Source organism: Seriola dumerili, unplaced genomic scaffold (assembly GCF_002260705.1).
Source record: "Seriola dumerili isolate Sdu_G_001 unplaced genomic scaffold, Sdu_1.0 BDQW01000040.1, whole genome shotgun sequence".
NCBI lineage: Eukaryota > Metazoa > Chordata > Actinopteri > Carangiformes > Carangidae > Seriola > Seriola dumerili.
Window position 1 is genome coordinate 771,735 of NW_019174295.1, and position 15,030 is coordinate 786,764.

The 15,030-nt window shown below is 43.0% G+C and overlaps 1 protein-coding gene across 1 annotated transcript in view; it reads right to left on the reverse strand.

Moving 5' to 3' along the window:
• The window catches only part of tmem132e (transmembrane protein 132E), a 346,699-nt gene that overhangs the window by 93,032 nt on the left and 238,637 nt on the right, over positions 1 to 15,030 (reverse strand). The window contains exon 2 of the mRNA XM_022738956.1: positions 11,854 to 12,820. Within this exon, the coding sequence (XP_022594677.1) occupies positions 11,854 to 12,820 (967 nt within the window). The remainder of the gene's footprint in view (positions 1 to 11,853; positions 12,821 to 15,030) is intronic.

Here is a 15,030-nt window from a genome sequence, read left to right on the forward strand (position 1 = left end):
CGCAAATACTACTGACCTCATAGAAATGCAATTTTCAGTTGTTAGACATCACCCCAACAAAGACATTAAGACATACAGTAGCAATAGCCTGGGGCCGAGAGCAGCACAGTGTGTAACTCCCTTTGAACTCCCTTTAACCTCACTGCACTACAGCACACACGATGTTTACACAAGAAACGGTTCCCATTGGAAAAAGGCAAATACTCTACTGCACAGCCTCCTCACCTCGGGGTTACAGGGTATGTGGATGGGGTCACAAACAATATCTTAAGACTAATATATTTGTATTTTACATATTTAAAGATGTAGATGGATATTTCTGTATAAGATTATTAGCTAATTTTGGAGCTAATATTCCATATCCTCCTCTCTCAAACTGCCTGTGCAGGTCTGTTGACTTGTAACCAAGAGAGTGAATGTAAATGAGAAAAAGCCAGACTATGTGCATGCCATGCCAATATGTGCATATAACCACAGGGCACGTTGTCAAAGAAGATGTATAGTAATATCGGTGCGGCGCTCCAGCCCACAGCTCCGGCATCGAAGGTTAGTCCATCCTCGTAGCAGCAGGTGAGTCCACCTGGGAAATATTGTAGAGTGATGGGTGAAGTCCAGCAGTGTCCCAGCCAGCCAAGGGTTGCCTTGTCACTGTCAGATCCTGGGTAATTACTGTAGTGCTTCGTTTAAAATTCTCCTTAAAAAGACCCAGTGTGGATCCAAGTGTCTATGTGCCAGCTGGACTTTGAGGTTTCTGGGCTGAAAGAAACTTTGATGCTAAATTCCACCAGGCAAAAAGTTGTGTGACTTCTTCAGTTCTATGACATGGAAGAGAAAAACAAGCTGCAACCGCCAACACAACAACTTGTGTGATTGTTTGTCAAAACACGTAAATGATACGCTATATAGGCAAACAAAGAGCGCCATACATTGAGCTAAAAGCTCTCTTCTATAGGGCGTACATCAGTGAATGCTGCTCTGTTTCAAATGGCAAAGTGGCAAGAGTAAAAATGTGACGAGGCATGTCAAACCGATTGTACCTCCAGGAAGGAAGTGGAAAAACCAATTCATGCATTCACCATTATTAGATTAGCTGTCCTGGATGGCTGCTACGTTTTATGAATATGCATTAACCCAATCATGTCTTTATCTGAATTTCTTCCCATTGAGATTGGCTACTTTCCCATGTGCTCTCAATGCATTATCTCAGCCATTATTCATTTACCATTAGTCCTATTATGCCGCATAAAAGGCAGAGAAACGCTGCCAAGGTGCATTCATATCGGCGCGGAGCAGCACTGCTCTGCCTTCAATAGGCCATCATGAATGCACCCTCGTGACTAACTTCTGTTTCACTCCTCCCTCTCAGCTGTGTTGTGACTTCCAACCGTCCAGTGTTTACAGTGAATACAAGGTTATGACTAGGAATGGCATCACAAATGGTCCATGTTAACATCTGAAAGCAGAACCTTTGTGTCTCTTGTCAAATAACCCACAATTACAACATGTCCCCAGAACTGAATCCAACCTCATACGACCTAAAGAGTCTTGCTTTCAGGACAGCGGTAAACAGCGAATCTCTTGATCTTTGTGTACAGGATTTGATGTTCAGCTTTGCAAATAACAACTGCGAAGAACACTCACTCAAGGCAGAGAGTACATCATTAAAATCAAAAGTTAGTTGTAGTGGAAAGATGCAGCTTCTTCACACCACTGCCTCCTTTGAAACTGTGGCCTACTGGGCAGTACAATCCTTCACGCTGGGTAGAGCCGTGTCTATTACTACAGATTGGCTCTGCAAATCTCTTGGCAGGCATCATAAAAAAAATAAAAAAAAGGAGGGAGGGAGGGAAAGATAGTAATAAAACCTCCCCAATTTTCTGTCTGTGACAACACGAGAGAGGGGAGGGACAGGTAAATGGAGGCTGCCTGCAGTGGAAAATATGGCTTATCTTAGTCTTGTCCCCTAAACCCCCTAAAGATTTGGAAGATAACCACATAAGGTCGTATGTGTTGAAGGAGGGATGCTTTGTGCAGGTAAAAAATGATCTAATGGAAGAGGAAGGGGGACAGAAATTTGACGCTGACTCAGAAACATGATAACCTCTTGGGGCAGATGCCTCACTACCTGCTTATCAACCTACACATTTTCCCTTCCTGTGATTTTCCATATTATTGCATTTCCCTCACTGAATGTCATCCAATCATGGATTGAAATCTGCTGTTAGATGAAAAAGCAACAGAGTGAACACATTCTGATTCCCATTCATGTCTAAAATAAATTGCAACAGCCATTTTAGCTGTGTAAAAAAAAAAGAAGAAGAAGAAGAAGAAGAAAAAAATGCAACACTTCCTTAAACCCAATAAGTGATTACAGAACATTGAGCAGCAGTGTCTGCAGCCAACACTTCATGATGAATTAATCAGTCTCCCAGATGTGTGGGGTAATTTGGCCTCGTCTTTATGCAGAACTGCTGTTAATCAGGGACGTTTGTGGCTTTTTGAATATTAACCACTCATTTTGCTTCCTGAAAAAGTTAATCTTTTGACTCATCTGCCCGTAGAGAGATGCTCCACATGTGTTTTTCTGGTGAACTTGACATGAGCGTTCATATTACTGCGGGATCAACACTTCTACACCGCCATGAATACTATTTGTCATTTGGCGTTCTCTAGTAATGGAAGAATGAAGCCAAGCAAACAAAGTTCTGCTGATACTTCAATGTTTTTTTTCAAAATTTTCCATCTGACTTTCTGGATGACTTGCTCCGGGTTGGTGTGTGTGTGTGTGTGTGTGTGTGTGTGTGTGTGTGTGTGTGTGTGGGTGGGGGGGGGGGGGGGGGGGGGGTGACACTCCAGAGGAGATTCAACTCTGTCCCAAATGTATTTACATCAGCCGTTTCCTCTGATCATATCACAGCAATACACACGTTTCATTTAACTATTCCTACACAATGTTTTGATCCTGGCTGAAACTTAATCTGCTGAGATTGTCAGGTTAAATTAACTTTCTGATCAGATAAAGACTTTAATTTGTCAAAATGTCAAAAATAAATAAATATATATATATATATATATATATTTAGATGTGGCTAGACCTTCAGTGTTCCCTCAGAGGTTATCAGAATCAATGTATGTTTGACAGTTAAAGTAAAGACACCAGCTCCAAAATCCTACAATAATCATATAATTCACACTGAGAAACCAGTGTGTAATATGGTAGTTTTTCATTTCCTGTCATGTACTGATCCAGCCCTGGAAACATAACTATGCAGCTATGACCAATGTATATGTCTCTGTTATTATGGTGCAACAAGAGTTTCAAAACAAGAAGAACCTTTTATTCTGGAGTCACAGATTATAATGAAGATGTTCTCACAGGAGCGTGATCTTCCCTTTAATGTCATCTCTGTCACCCTCACCTGGACTATTTACTGATGTACAAGACAAACACGGGCTAAACTACACACATAAATACAGTACATTGTGAGACTGCAACAAAGACCGGCAAATAAAATGCATCTCTGATTCCTGTAGACACATCACAGTATTTCACAACTTGAGCTGCAGCACAACCGAACACATTTTCTGCTCGGCTGGGACCGAACATAAACCTGTCCACATGAAAACGAAGAAATGTGTTTGGACGGAGAACAGACGAGATTTGGTGATAGCAAAACGTTAAAAAAAAAACTGTTTCATTTGAAATTAATTTACAAAGATAAAACATGGAAGGTAAGCCAGTGCAGTGCAATGAAAAACACATTTTTTTCTTTATACCTGAGGACTGCTTGTTTGATTACCTTGCAGACCCAAGAAATGAGGAGCTCTGAGCTTTTGTCAATTTGTCTCTCAGGCTCTGTCTATAAACGAACACTCTGCAGGAGGATCAGGCAGTATTCAAATATACACTGAGAAAAGTGGAAAAGAACAGAAAATCCTCAGGTCTGGCTGTGTTTGTCCATCTGTCAGTGTCAGACAAACAGACTTTTGATCAACTGATTTCATCCGGGCAGGAGACAAGTATGAGCATATCTCTGTTGTATATATATAGAAAAACCCCTATTAGGAAACAAAATATCAAAGCAAAGAAGCTAAATGGTTGTGAAGTGAAGATTTGTAGGACGCACCAATGACTGACACAAACACACAGCAGCTCTCTGATTACAGCTTTCATTAGACCAACTCAATCTAATGGACAAAGAAATGATACACACTTTGGCCGAGGCAGAGCTTTCATCACTAATCTGAAGACTAACTCTCCATAAAAGTGTTTGAAAACCAAACAGATGCAAAGGAGCTGAGCATGAATGGCCACCACTCAGTAGTATTTTACATTATATCAACTGAAATGGATTAAAAGCCATTTAGACCACAAAAACGCCTGCATGCTGAGACACAGCAAAGAGAATAGATGATGTGGAGGAAATTGTGCAATATTCTTTCTTTTTAAAATTGTGTGACCTGCGATTAAAAAGAAAAAACAAAACAATCCAGAGCACGCCGCAAAGGTCCAGCACAAATCACCCGGTCAAAAAGAGTTCATTCAAAAAACCCTGATCAGTCCATTTTCTGCAGCATTTTTTTTTAAGATTCAAAGGTACATTATTGTTCAGCTTGATATTTCTTTAGGAGGGCAATTTGGGATCTTTACTGGTATTAAAATACTTACTCTGAACAATGTTTGTCTTCACAACATGATGAATAAGTCCACAGCAGGGTTGAAGAGGTTAATGAATAAAGAGCTTAAGCATAAGCAACTGGTCACGATAATAATGCACAAGTTTGTGTCCCCTGGTTAGGATGTGATACGTCTGCTGATTAAACTAAAACAAAAGCGAATAATATTAACAGTCTGCAGTGGGTGGAGAAAGGATGAATGTGTGGATAATGAGTTTAGAGCTGAATACTTGACCCAGATTGAACTTTGTGGGTTTGGGTCGAGTTGGAACGCAATTGGTTGTGCTTGGGTCACTGTTTGTTTGTCTCAAAACCCACCAAACAATCTGTGACACGCTGTGCATGCAAAACAGCCCTCAATAGATACGGGTGTAAAATCAGAATCCGTCACGCATATACTGTATGTAAACGAGGATAACCTAAAGTTGCCTATTCACGGTTAGGAAGGGCCTGAATTACTTTAGTAGTAGCCGAGCACTGGAAGAAACCTGCATAAATATCTGCATTTCGCCCAGCGCAGAGAGCTGACACATGCAACTTTCTTTGAGCATTAAAAAACTAACTTGAGCTCAAAACAGCCTATTTCATTAAAATCTTGGCACATGCACTACATCCTCCTTTAGTGATTTGTGCCAAAGGCCTTTAAGAGGAGATTCACACACATTAAAGTTCACAAAGGTAAATACTTTCCCCCCCTGCTGTGACCTCAAACAACTTGTTCGCAGTTGGTTAAGAGAGAGAAAGGTAGGGAGGGAGGAAGGGAGCAGTAGTGGTGGTGCACATCCTTAACAGAGAGGCTCCATTTTATTTTGTCACGGTGAAAGTCGAAGCACTTTGAGGCAGGCAGGACTCTCCCAGCCCTCTTCCTCTTTTATCAGAGATGAGTGCTGATAAACAGCGTTTCTCCGTGTCACCCGATGTGTCCTGACAAGGCGGCCCGTGGCAGAGGCATCACTTCCCGAGTCATACGATCTGAACGCGCGCACGCTCCGTGGTGAGAGGTGCTGACATTTCCCATCAAAGCATCAGGAGAAGAGGAGCCGACACTGACAGCGACAATGAGACGTGGGACACGGAGCGGAGAGAGAGACCGCAGAGCTGGCAGGAAGCAGAGGCTGAGGTCAGGAAGTTGCCGTGTTCCCTATGAAGCGCAAGCAACCATCTAGCTGCCGGGGATGAAGCCACTACTGCTGAATGTGGGTCACTCTCCCCGGCTTCCACTGCGCTTTCTCTCCTCAAGCCTTTATTTGGAGCCAGGGCATTTGAATACTGCATGTCATACCCAGGGCTCTGGAGTACTGCACTGTTTCCAAGAGCCTTGTACCGTGCACAGAGATGAGGATAATGTGAATACAGTTCATGTGTGTGCACTGAAACAAGGCTGTGTTTACTTCAGCGAAAATGTCAATGAGTCACCAAAATCTAAATTGGCGGCTTATCATTGACTACATTTACATGCTTGCAGTGGCCTAGCTGCTGTTTCAAGTCCCATTCAGGTTAAGCTACTTACATGAGCCTTTGATATTCTGCAACTAAGTCCCCGTATGAATAAACCAGTGAACACAATATTTCTGGCTGCCCACCAGCTGTAGCTCTTTGGCAAAGCAAGGTGAGCTCTAGTCAAAATAATTATCATTTCATTAGCAATAGTAACAGTTAAGGCTTTTCTTTGTGCTTGTGTTGAAATAAAATAAAATACCTATAATGTGAGTATGAGTGCTCACACATCCAACAAACAGATGGCAAACGGATCCAAATAGCAGATCCAGGGGGTAAAAGCTCATGTTGTGCCACATGGTTCGATAACGCACGTGATTTACCCGGTAACTTTTTAATGATCTGTCAGATTGTAAAGCTGCAGTTTTTAGCTCATTAAAATGACCTATTGAGTCATTTGTGCCTTTACAGTCACTCACCAACCTGCACCGTATGTGTATGTGTGTGAGCTCCTCAGAAAGCCTCATGTTGGACTTTCTTTGACCAGTAACAGTTGTGGATTTACAGCTGTCTACGGCTGGGCTTCCAGCCAATCAGAAATGTTTTGACAGCGCATGGGGAGGCACCGACTTATCACACAGTATTGGACGCATCTGGAGACAGATTTTAATTAGTGCATCCAAACAAGTGACTTTGTTTATTTATGTTTATAGCTGTAAGAGATGGGAGTGGCAGCAGAACAAGAGACTCCTGCCTTTGAGATTTAGTGACATTTGATTGATTTCTTCTTTATTACAGTTCAAATGTTTCCATCTGAGACCAATTCACCAATGATCTACTGTGTTCACCAGCTAGTCACTAACTTTGTCTGTCGACTGTTTGGTTCTGAGCAGGTCATTCACAGGTGGTTAAGCAGCTCTCTGCTACAGGTGGAAATGAGGTTGTGAACCAGAAAACTGAAACAGTGAGCTGAAAGGGGCTGAGGATATGATGCGATATTTCACCACGGCAACACCCTTCACATTATGTCGTCAACTGAGCAATTGTTAATACAAAAGATACTGATGAGTGGAGCTTTACAAAACCACAAATGAAGCAGCATCTAATGTTGGTTTCATATTGACAGCATTCCCCTTACTGCCTCCAATTTACTGTGCATATGTCAATATACTACTTAAGTAGCTAATAGTGGAGTCTGAGTTGTGCCCCGTGAGATGCTTGATATTTTAACAACCATTTTGATATCAGCCTTCCTAAGAACTCGGCGTGCTGCTCTTCTCGGGGACCACTTCTCATTCAATTAAGTGTCCAGTGTTCAACGATCAACAATTTTTCTGTTGAAATATTTTGTGCAACACAATAACTGTTTTCCCTCTTATTCTGCAAATCAAGTACATGGTAATGAGTAGAACTGGGGATTGATAAAGTCACTATTGTGCTTGTATATCAGTCTGTGATGGTGAGTAGAAAATATTGCAGATGATGACATACACTCATGCAGTTACACATTATGCACATCAATGATAGTGCCACTGTGGCCGTGGGAGATCGAGGGCAGATTCCACAAGTGGCCAGACTCCGGCCTCTGCCTTCCCGGCACGCCATCGTCGGCAATAACAAGTCCAGAGATCTTCAAAGCTGGACGACTGAAAGGAGGAAAACTGGAGGGAATGGTGGAAGCAAAGGGAGAGTCAGAGGAGAAAGAGGAAGCCGTCTGATTCATCTTTAAAGACGCTTCTTATTGCATCTTTAATCATCTTCCTCAATGCGCACGGACGACTCGACAGTTGGCTTCAAGAACGACTGAATTCACACCCTATTGAGTCGAGTCACTCAGGAGGCTCAGACTGGGCTTTCTTCTCTGTGCCCCTTCTCTCTTTTTTTTTTATCTCTTCTGTTTTATCACTCCTCATCTCCATCCCTGCGAGGGTCTCGGAGAGGCAGGCTGCCTAAGAATCGCAGTGTTGTATGGATGCTAACATGGTCAGCTAAATGTTTCAAGAGGCAGGGGACGTGACAGAGCCTTCCCCTTGTACTACAAAGCCATGCTGTAACTTTGTCACCACTTTTTGACTGACAGATTCCCACAGACCCTCTTTTCTCTGAATCAATTAAACTATTTTGTGATCTAGATTTCAGATGAAGGTGTACATCAGTAAAAGTGAGGAGCGCCGTCTGGCAGAGACTGTGTGTTACATAGGACATAATATTACAACTGACACTAGATCATGCATTTTACAGAGGGGGTCTGTTGAAGAGTGTAAATGCTGCTCTGACAGTGTGAAGACAAATGCTTGGGATTCCTGGGGGTTGGGACTTTGATAAGGAATGGTTAGGACTAGTCTGGCTACAAGAAGGAGAACTGTGAGAGTGTCTTTAAATACACACAAACAGCAACTCCGAAGCATGAAATATTGAATTAATTTCTGATTACAGCTTCCCTCAGGATAGTGCTGATTCCACATGCTATCACTTGATTGAACACACTGTTTGTTATGATTTGGCGCTATACAAATAAAATTGAATTGAATTGAAATGACACCGTCTAGTGCGGGTGATCACCGGACAAGATGAGATGATATTAAAGACCCTCTCCAGTCTCCAAAATAAGCAGTCAACACCATGACTTGAAACTGCAGTAAACCAGACAGCCAGGGTTTCATACGTCATATATAACAAAGAACTAAAGCACAACCGCTAACACTGTGTCATCCACTGCTAGTTGCAAACTAACAAACAACATAAACAAATAAAAGATGCTAACTCCGCTAACGGTCCTGATGCGTCTGCCAGTCGCCGATTTTGGTCTCAACAGACCCCTCTGGGTCTGACTGACGCTCAAACATGTGGCTGAGTCTCTGACGGTTCCTCCTCTAACCATCTCGTTACTCTCTGCTCCTTCACCTGTCAGCCTTGCTGAGCAGCGGAGGTGGGAGGGGCACGAGGCCTGATCCAGTGTTTCTCAATGAGGAAGAGTAGATGAGCTTCCAGCTCCAGCTCCAGTTTTCCTTTTTTTTTTTTTTTTTTTTTCACTTGTTATGTATGAAAACAATGTTAAACAAACTATGAATCATAGCGGAGCATTTTACCTATTTTAAAACATGTCTGGAGAGGAACTTTAAAATGCAAAGGTCCAAAATTGCACTTGCTGCTTACTGATTGAAGGTTTACGTATATTTACACTCTGTAAGCAACTGTAATTTCCCAAAGGATGATAGTAAAATATTGGATGAAGTTTCATTAGGTGTTAACTCTAATCTCTCAGGTGGGAGGGTAGATAATACAAAAGCTTTTCTCCTGTTCAATGCGTCTTGTTTTATGTAGCACGCTGTGGCCACAGCTACAGAATATAACATCACATGCATCAACAAGCTGATGTGAGGCTGCTGTTGAGGTTTTCTCAATGATTTTTATATTAAAAATGCTGACTGAAAAGGCTTGCTATTGTCAGCATGGGGAAGTTATTACTGTCACGATGACACCTGAGGACCTCACTGTTTAAATATATTTTGATTACTGATTTTAAAAAGCACCAGACGATGCCACCATGTTTGATCTGTTTCTATCAAAACTTGTCAGAGTGTTTACAGTAGGAAGAATCACGATTAATGCACCATTTCTTCAGGGAGAGATCGTGCTGGTTTTCAGTTGGAGCTTAATGAGTTATTGAGGCTTAATTAATACTCTGCAGCTCTCTACATTAAAGTCTGTGGGAGATTCTGTTAAGATTACAACAATCATATTTACAGTGCGTTTCATCATCATTCCTGAGTTAGCTGGTAATGGGTTCCTCTTGTTTCTGTTTCTCCCGCTGCCTTCACGGCTACAAGCAGAGGAAAACTTACTTTCCTCAAGCTTTGTCAAGTGCAAATAATCATTTATTCTCCAACCCTGAATATTGCGTTGACAACCGAGAAGAGGAAAGAAGTGCAGAGACCGGAGAGCCGAGCTGAGCTTCACGTTCCCTCGGCTCTGTTTCCACAGACAGAGGGTCAAACTCACAAATTTAACATTGGCAAATATTATTTACTGCAACCGCCATTACGGTCCGTCCGAGACCCAGTTCTAATGTCAGAGAATACAAAACTGAACGCTCATGTTCTGAGAAAAACAGAGAAAAATTACGAAGCTGAAATTCAGAGATGGCTGAGTTGTGGAAGGTTGTCAGGAAAACACAGAAGAAGAAGATTCTGACTGTTCGTATGTACAGTATGTACCCAGATAAAGTTCCCTTCTTTTAGTTTAATGGGCTTTTTCCATTCATATGCTAATGAAATGAAGACGTTGAGAATTCACTGGCAATATGAGAACAAATTACATCTATTTGAATTCAATCATACCTTTTATTCCAGCTCTGCGGGAGTCAACTTAATTCAGTAAGTGCTAATTATACGAATTTCATAATTAATAGCTGTTAATTCAAGATGGCATCATATAAATTATTGATATATATATATAAAAAAAAGATTTAATTGATTTCAGTAGCAGGATGCCTGCTGGAAATATCATTAAACATATTTAGTATTTGGTCAAATTATCTGTAAATGTTCATATTTCTTAGATAATGAGCTCCAACTATCATCATTCTGAGGCGGAAACATGTCATATGTTGCTGTAGGCATAACTACATATGCAACTTTGATAATATGCTTTTAAAGATATGTTGAAAATAATCAATGATGATATAGCTGCCCACACTGTGGATTCAGTTTGTTCTCCACTGCAGTTAACGTGCATGAGCATGAAACACAACCATCACCTGTTCAAACACAGGTCACGTGCTTTAAAACACAAACTGCTTTGAGCAGCAGTTCACTGGAAATCATTACCACCCTGTCCTGAGAGAAAGAAAAAAAAAATCGTCGTCATTGTTACGCCACCACTTCAGAAGGTGAGCTGCACAGGACTGCTACCTTTTAACCCCGTCTTCTCCTCTTTATCTTACCTGGCTTTAATTACTGATGGCACATCACTCGACTCAGTGAAGGAGAAATGAATGAGGAGGATGAAATACGTGATTATATGCTCATTTAGCTCTTTAGGCCTAAAATGAACATAAATGGCTTCGCATCTCCTGAAAGCCCAAGACAAAGAATATTGCATGAATCGGGATTACGTAACGTCGGCCACAATTACATGCACACCGTGATCTTTTGCTATCATGAAACGCTACAATTAATTTTGATGTTACGTAAAAACCTTTATTTAATTATGCTGCTTTGAGTGAGGCTGATTATGAGACTGTAATGAAGACACGCAGTGCTGTGATAATTGTTCCAGTAATAGCGGGCTACTTGGACATGTAAATCCTATATTTCTTATCAGAGTGTCCGCTGGGGACTTCACAGGATGCAGCATTAACACCGCCTAGCTTTGTTTACTGCCTTGAGCATAAACCTTGGACAAATTGCAGACGATTATGTGTGAGCATAATTATGAAGAGAGATATAGGACTGTAGTTTATGACAGGAGAGAAATGACTAATGTTGGCTGACGTCTACCAGGAAGCAGGCAAATAATCTATTCATCAATAATTCTTGTGCACATGATTGCATGGAAACAAGTAAGTTCACAGAATGAGCTTTCTGCTGTGCACGGAAAAAGCTTGATCATACTTATTTCCAAAGGGTATATGTGTCAATATAAAGACATTAAATGTGACATACTGGCAGGAAACAGGATGGGTTTGGTAGCAAACCACAGTGTGTGTCTTCAGTGTGCATTTTAAAGGAGACTTACTTGAGGCTGAACTGTTCGACAGTGGAGTTGGGCATCAGGTAGAGGAAGATTTTGAGGGTCTCTCCAGGCTTCAGGGGCTTCTCAGGCAGCCTGAGGAACATGTTCTTGTCTAACTGCTTATCCACCAGCAGCTGCTCCTGACTGGCCTGGTACAGGCTGATGCTCCCGATGCGCAGCAGGGGGTGCTGTGACAGAGGCTCTCCCCTGGAAACACCACCACCCCTGTGACCTGAGCCCTCACTGCACTCCCCTTCCAGATTAGGCTCATGCAGTGTGTAGTAGAGCTCAGCCTGGAGGGTCTCACTGGTCAGCCCATCCAAGAGCCCATCACCGGAGCCTTTCCTCCTGCCCAGTGGGGCCACGTTGGTGTTAAACCAGGACGGAGGCAGCTCCAGCTGGGCCAAGCACTGCGCCAGGTTGCCTTTCATGCGGCAGGAGGTTTTAATTTCACGGACATCCCGGAAGGCATGCAGACGGACGCAAGGCAGCTTGTCCTGAGCCTTGAAGTCATCCCAGTCGCGGCCAGCAATGTAGAAAAACACCTGGACAGTGGGGTTGTTGGAGAATACCCGGGCCTGGACAATGAAGGCCCTCACCTTCCAATTGACCGTCAGCTGGCCGGGAATATCCAGTGGACTAGCTGGCTGGAGCAACTCCTTGGACAGGGTCTGGTCTCGGGCAAAAGGCCCAAAGCTTATGTTGATGGCAGGGAGGTCTTTTGTCTGGAAAACCACAAAACTCTCCGACCGCTGAAGCGGGTGTCCAATGCCGGGACCGCTGCTGCTCTTAGTGCCGCCGCCAACTGTTTGTCCTGTGATCTGAGCCTCTCGCAAAAAGAAAGCCAGTTGTGCATTGGACATCTTAAAGTTGGCGGGAAGGTAGACATTGGGTGGTGAAGGACTGGCTGTCATTGCTGAGGAAGTGAGGAGGGCATCTGAGCTGGTTGGAAAGATTTTACCTGCAAGAGCTGTGGAGAGAGAAAAGAGAAGAGAGAGGTTAAACATTTAAAACTTCTCCATTGACTTTTCTCGCCGATTTTAACAGAGTTACAGTTCGTGGGGAAAAAAAGATGGAAAGAGGAGGAGTCAACGAAATGAAACCGTGGGTGAGGTATGAGCAGGAAGTCACGGAGGTCTGCTATACTCAGTCAGCCATAGAGGGAGGAGGGGAAAAGGTCAACACACACTTATCAGATGATAACTGGCCAATACATGTCAAGCATTCACAGGAGAGGCAATCCAGTCTCACATGTTCACATCAACAAGGTGTGAGGTCAATGATTCGTTTCTGGGGGAGTGAACAACACATTCAATCACCAATTTGAACTGAAACGCAAAAATCTCCACAAAAATTTGGCAAAGAGACAAAACTCCCACCGGACAAGAAGGTAACTCTAAGTTGCAGATTAAAATAAGAATCTTGTGTGGGATTTTGAATGGTTTATACATTGTTATTCAACACTGCACTTGTTGAGAAAAACAAGTCAACATAGCTTAACACCTAAACTGCTACAGTGAAATCAAAGTAGGGCAAAATCATCACAGAACAAACAGAATAAATGTGACATACTTATCAAAATTACCCAGAGCTGAGCACAAAAACATAGTTTCCTGTCCCCATGGTCCAAATCATATTTTAAAAGTCCCATATTCCAAATGGTTTTATCATTGAAATCTCATCCTTTAAATGTAAATAAAAAGATTCAAGAGGATCTTTTCTGAATTCCCCAAAAGGAAAAAAAGCTCTTCCGTAGGTTGTGTTACTCAGCAGGCACTCCACAGAAGTTTGTCTTCTTTTTTTTGGGATTTTTCTCTTAAGAAAATCTTTGTCATGAGTTCCAAAAGAAGAATAAATGAGGGCAGAAAAAAAGAAAACAGCAATATGCTCCGGCAGTTCTTCACTTGGTCATGGTCTTGCTGCTGGCTGCAAAGGTTCCACCGTGTTTCTTGAACTTGTGCTTGTCTAATTCCCGTGGCTTAGGTCTTGGTTTAAGAGTGGTTCAGCCCCACGCAGCGGCTCTTTCAGTCCCAGACTGAGCATGGCTCCAGGACAGACTCTGATAGACAGGCAGAGCCTCCTCCCCGGTTGGTGGGCTGTACGGGAACTACAGACAAAGCCTTTGACGCCGCCCCATCTTGCCACACCTAGTCTCTAGTCTATAATCACCATTTTAGCTCCCGGTCAGAGCTAAGACACACAACTCTCAGAAGACTCGGCTTACCCCACACACACCAACACACACATGGAGGTGAAAGAAATAACACTCTGCAGCTCGATTCATCCTCTCCCTCTGGACGTGTTCAGGCAGACTCTTATGTGTGTGCGCATGCAAGTGTGAGTGTAAGCGCTGGGTGTGTGTGAGTGTGTGTGTGTGTGCGAGGTGGGGCGGGGGATGGATGTATTGCTTGAATGCCTCCAGGCAGAGAGAGAGAGAGACTAAGAGTAAGAGTAAGTGAGAGGGAGAAGGGGAGAGGGAGGGATTAGGTAAAGATTATTGATGAATTAGCCTAGCCTCTCCTTCCCTTCTCCTCCTCCTCCTCCTCCTTCTCCCCCCCCCCCCTTCGTCTGCTTTAGCCCCATGAGAAATCCATGAGAATGAGGGGTTACCAGCCAGAGGGGGAGGGGTATCTGGACTGCCTCCCTGCTTCACTCACATGTGCCTGGAATTCCCATAATAAAAGAGAGAGGAATCCATGGATGTGTGTGTGTGTGTGTGTGTGTGTGTGTGTGGGCCCCATAAACTGAATGGCAAACACTGGGGGCAACAAAAGATGAAGCCACAGCCGTGCAAACATCCCGCACTTACAAATGAGCAGTCGTAGCCATAGAGAAGAGGCTGGAGGAACTATAATGATGAGAGAGGCTACTTAGAGGCTGTCTAGTCTTTATCGACCAAGAGCTCCCTACCTCACAGGAATGTGTGCATGTTGGTGTGTGTGTGTGTGTGTGTGTGTGTGTGTGTGTGTGTGTGTGCATATTGGTGTGTGTGTGTATTTGGAAAGAAGAACTGCTCTTTGCCTGGATCAGAATTAAAAATGACAAAATCTGTGCAGCAGTCCACAAACTTCCTCCTAAGGGCTTCTCTACCAGAAGGACATATGCTTCATTCTCCTGGGTCCCAACGCCGAGCCACCATTCAAATCTCCCCCCATTACTGTAGACTTTACCAGTCACATG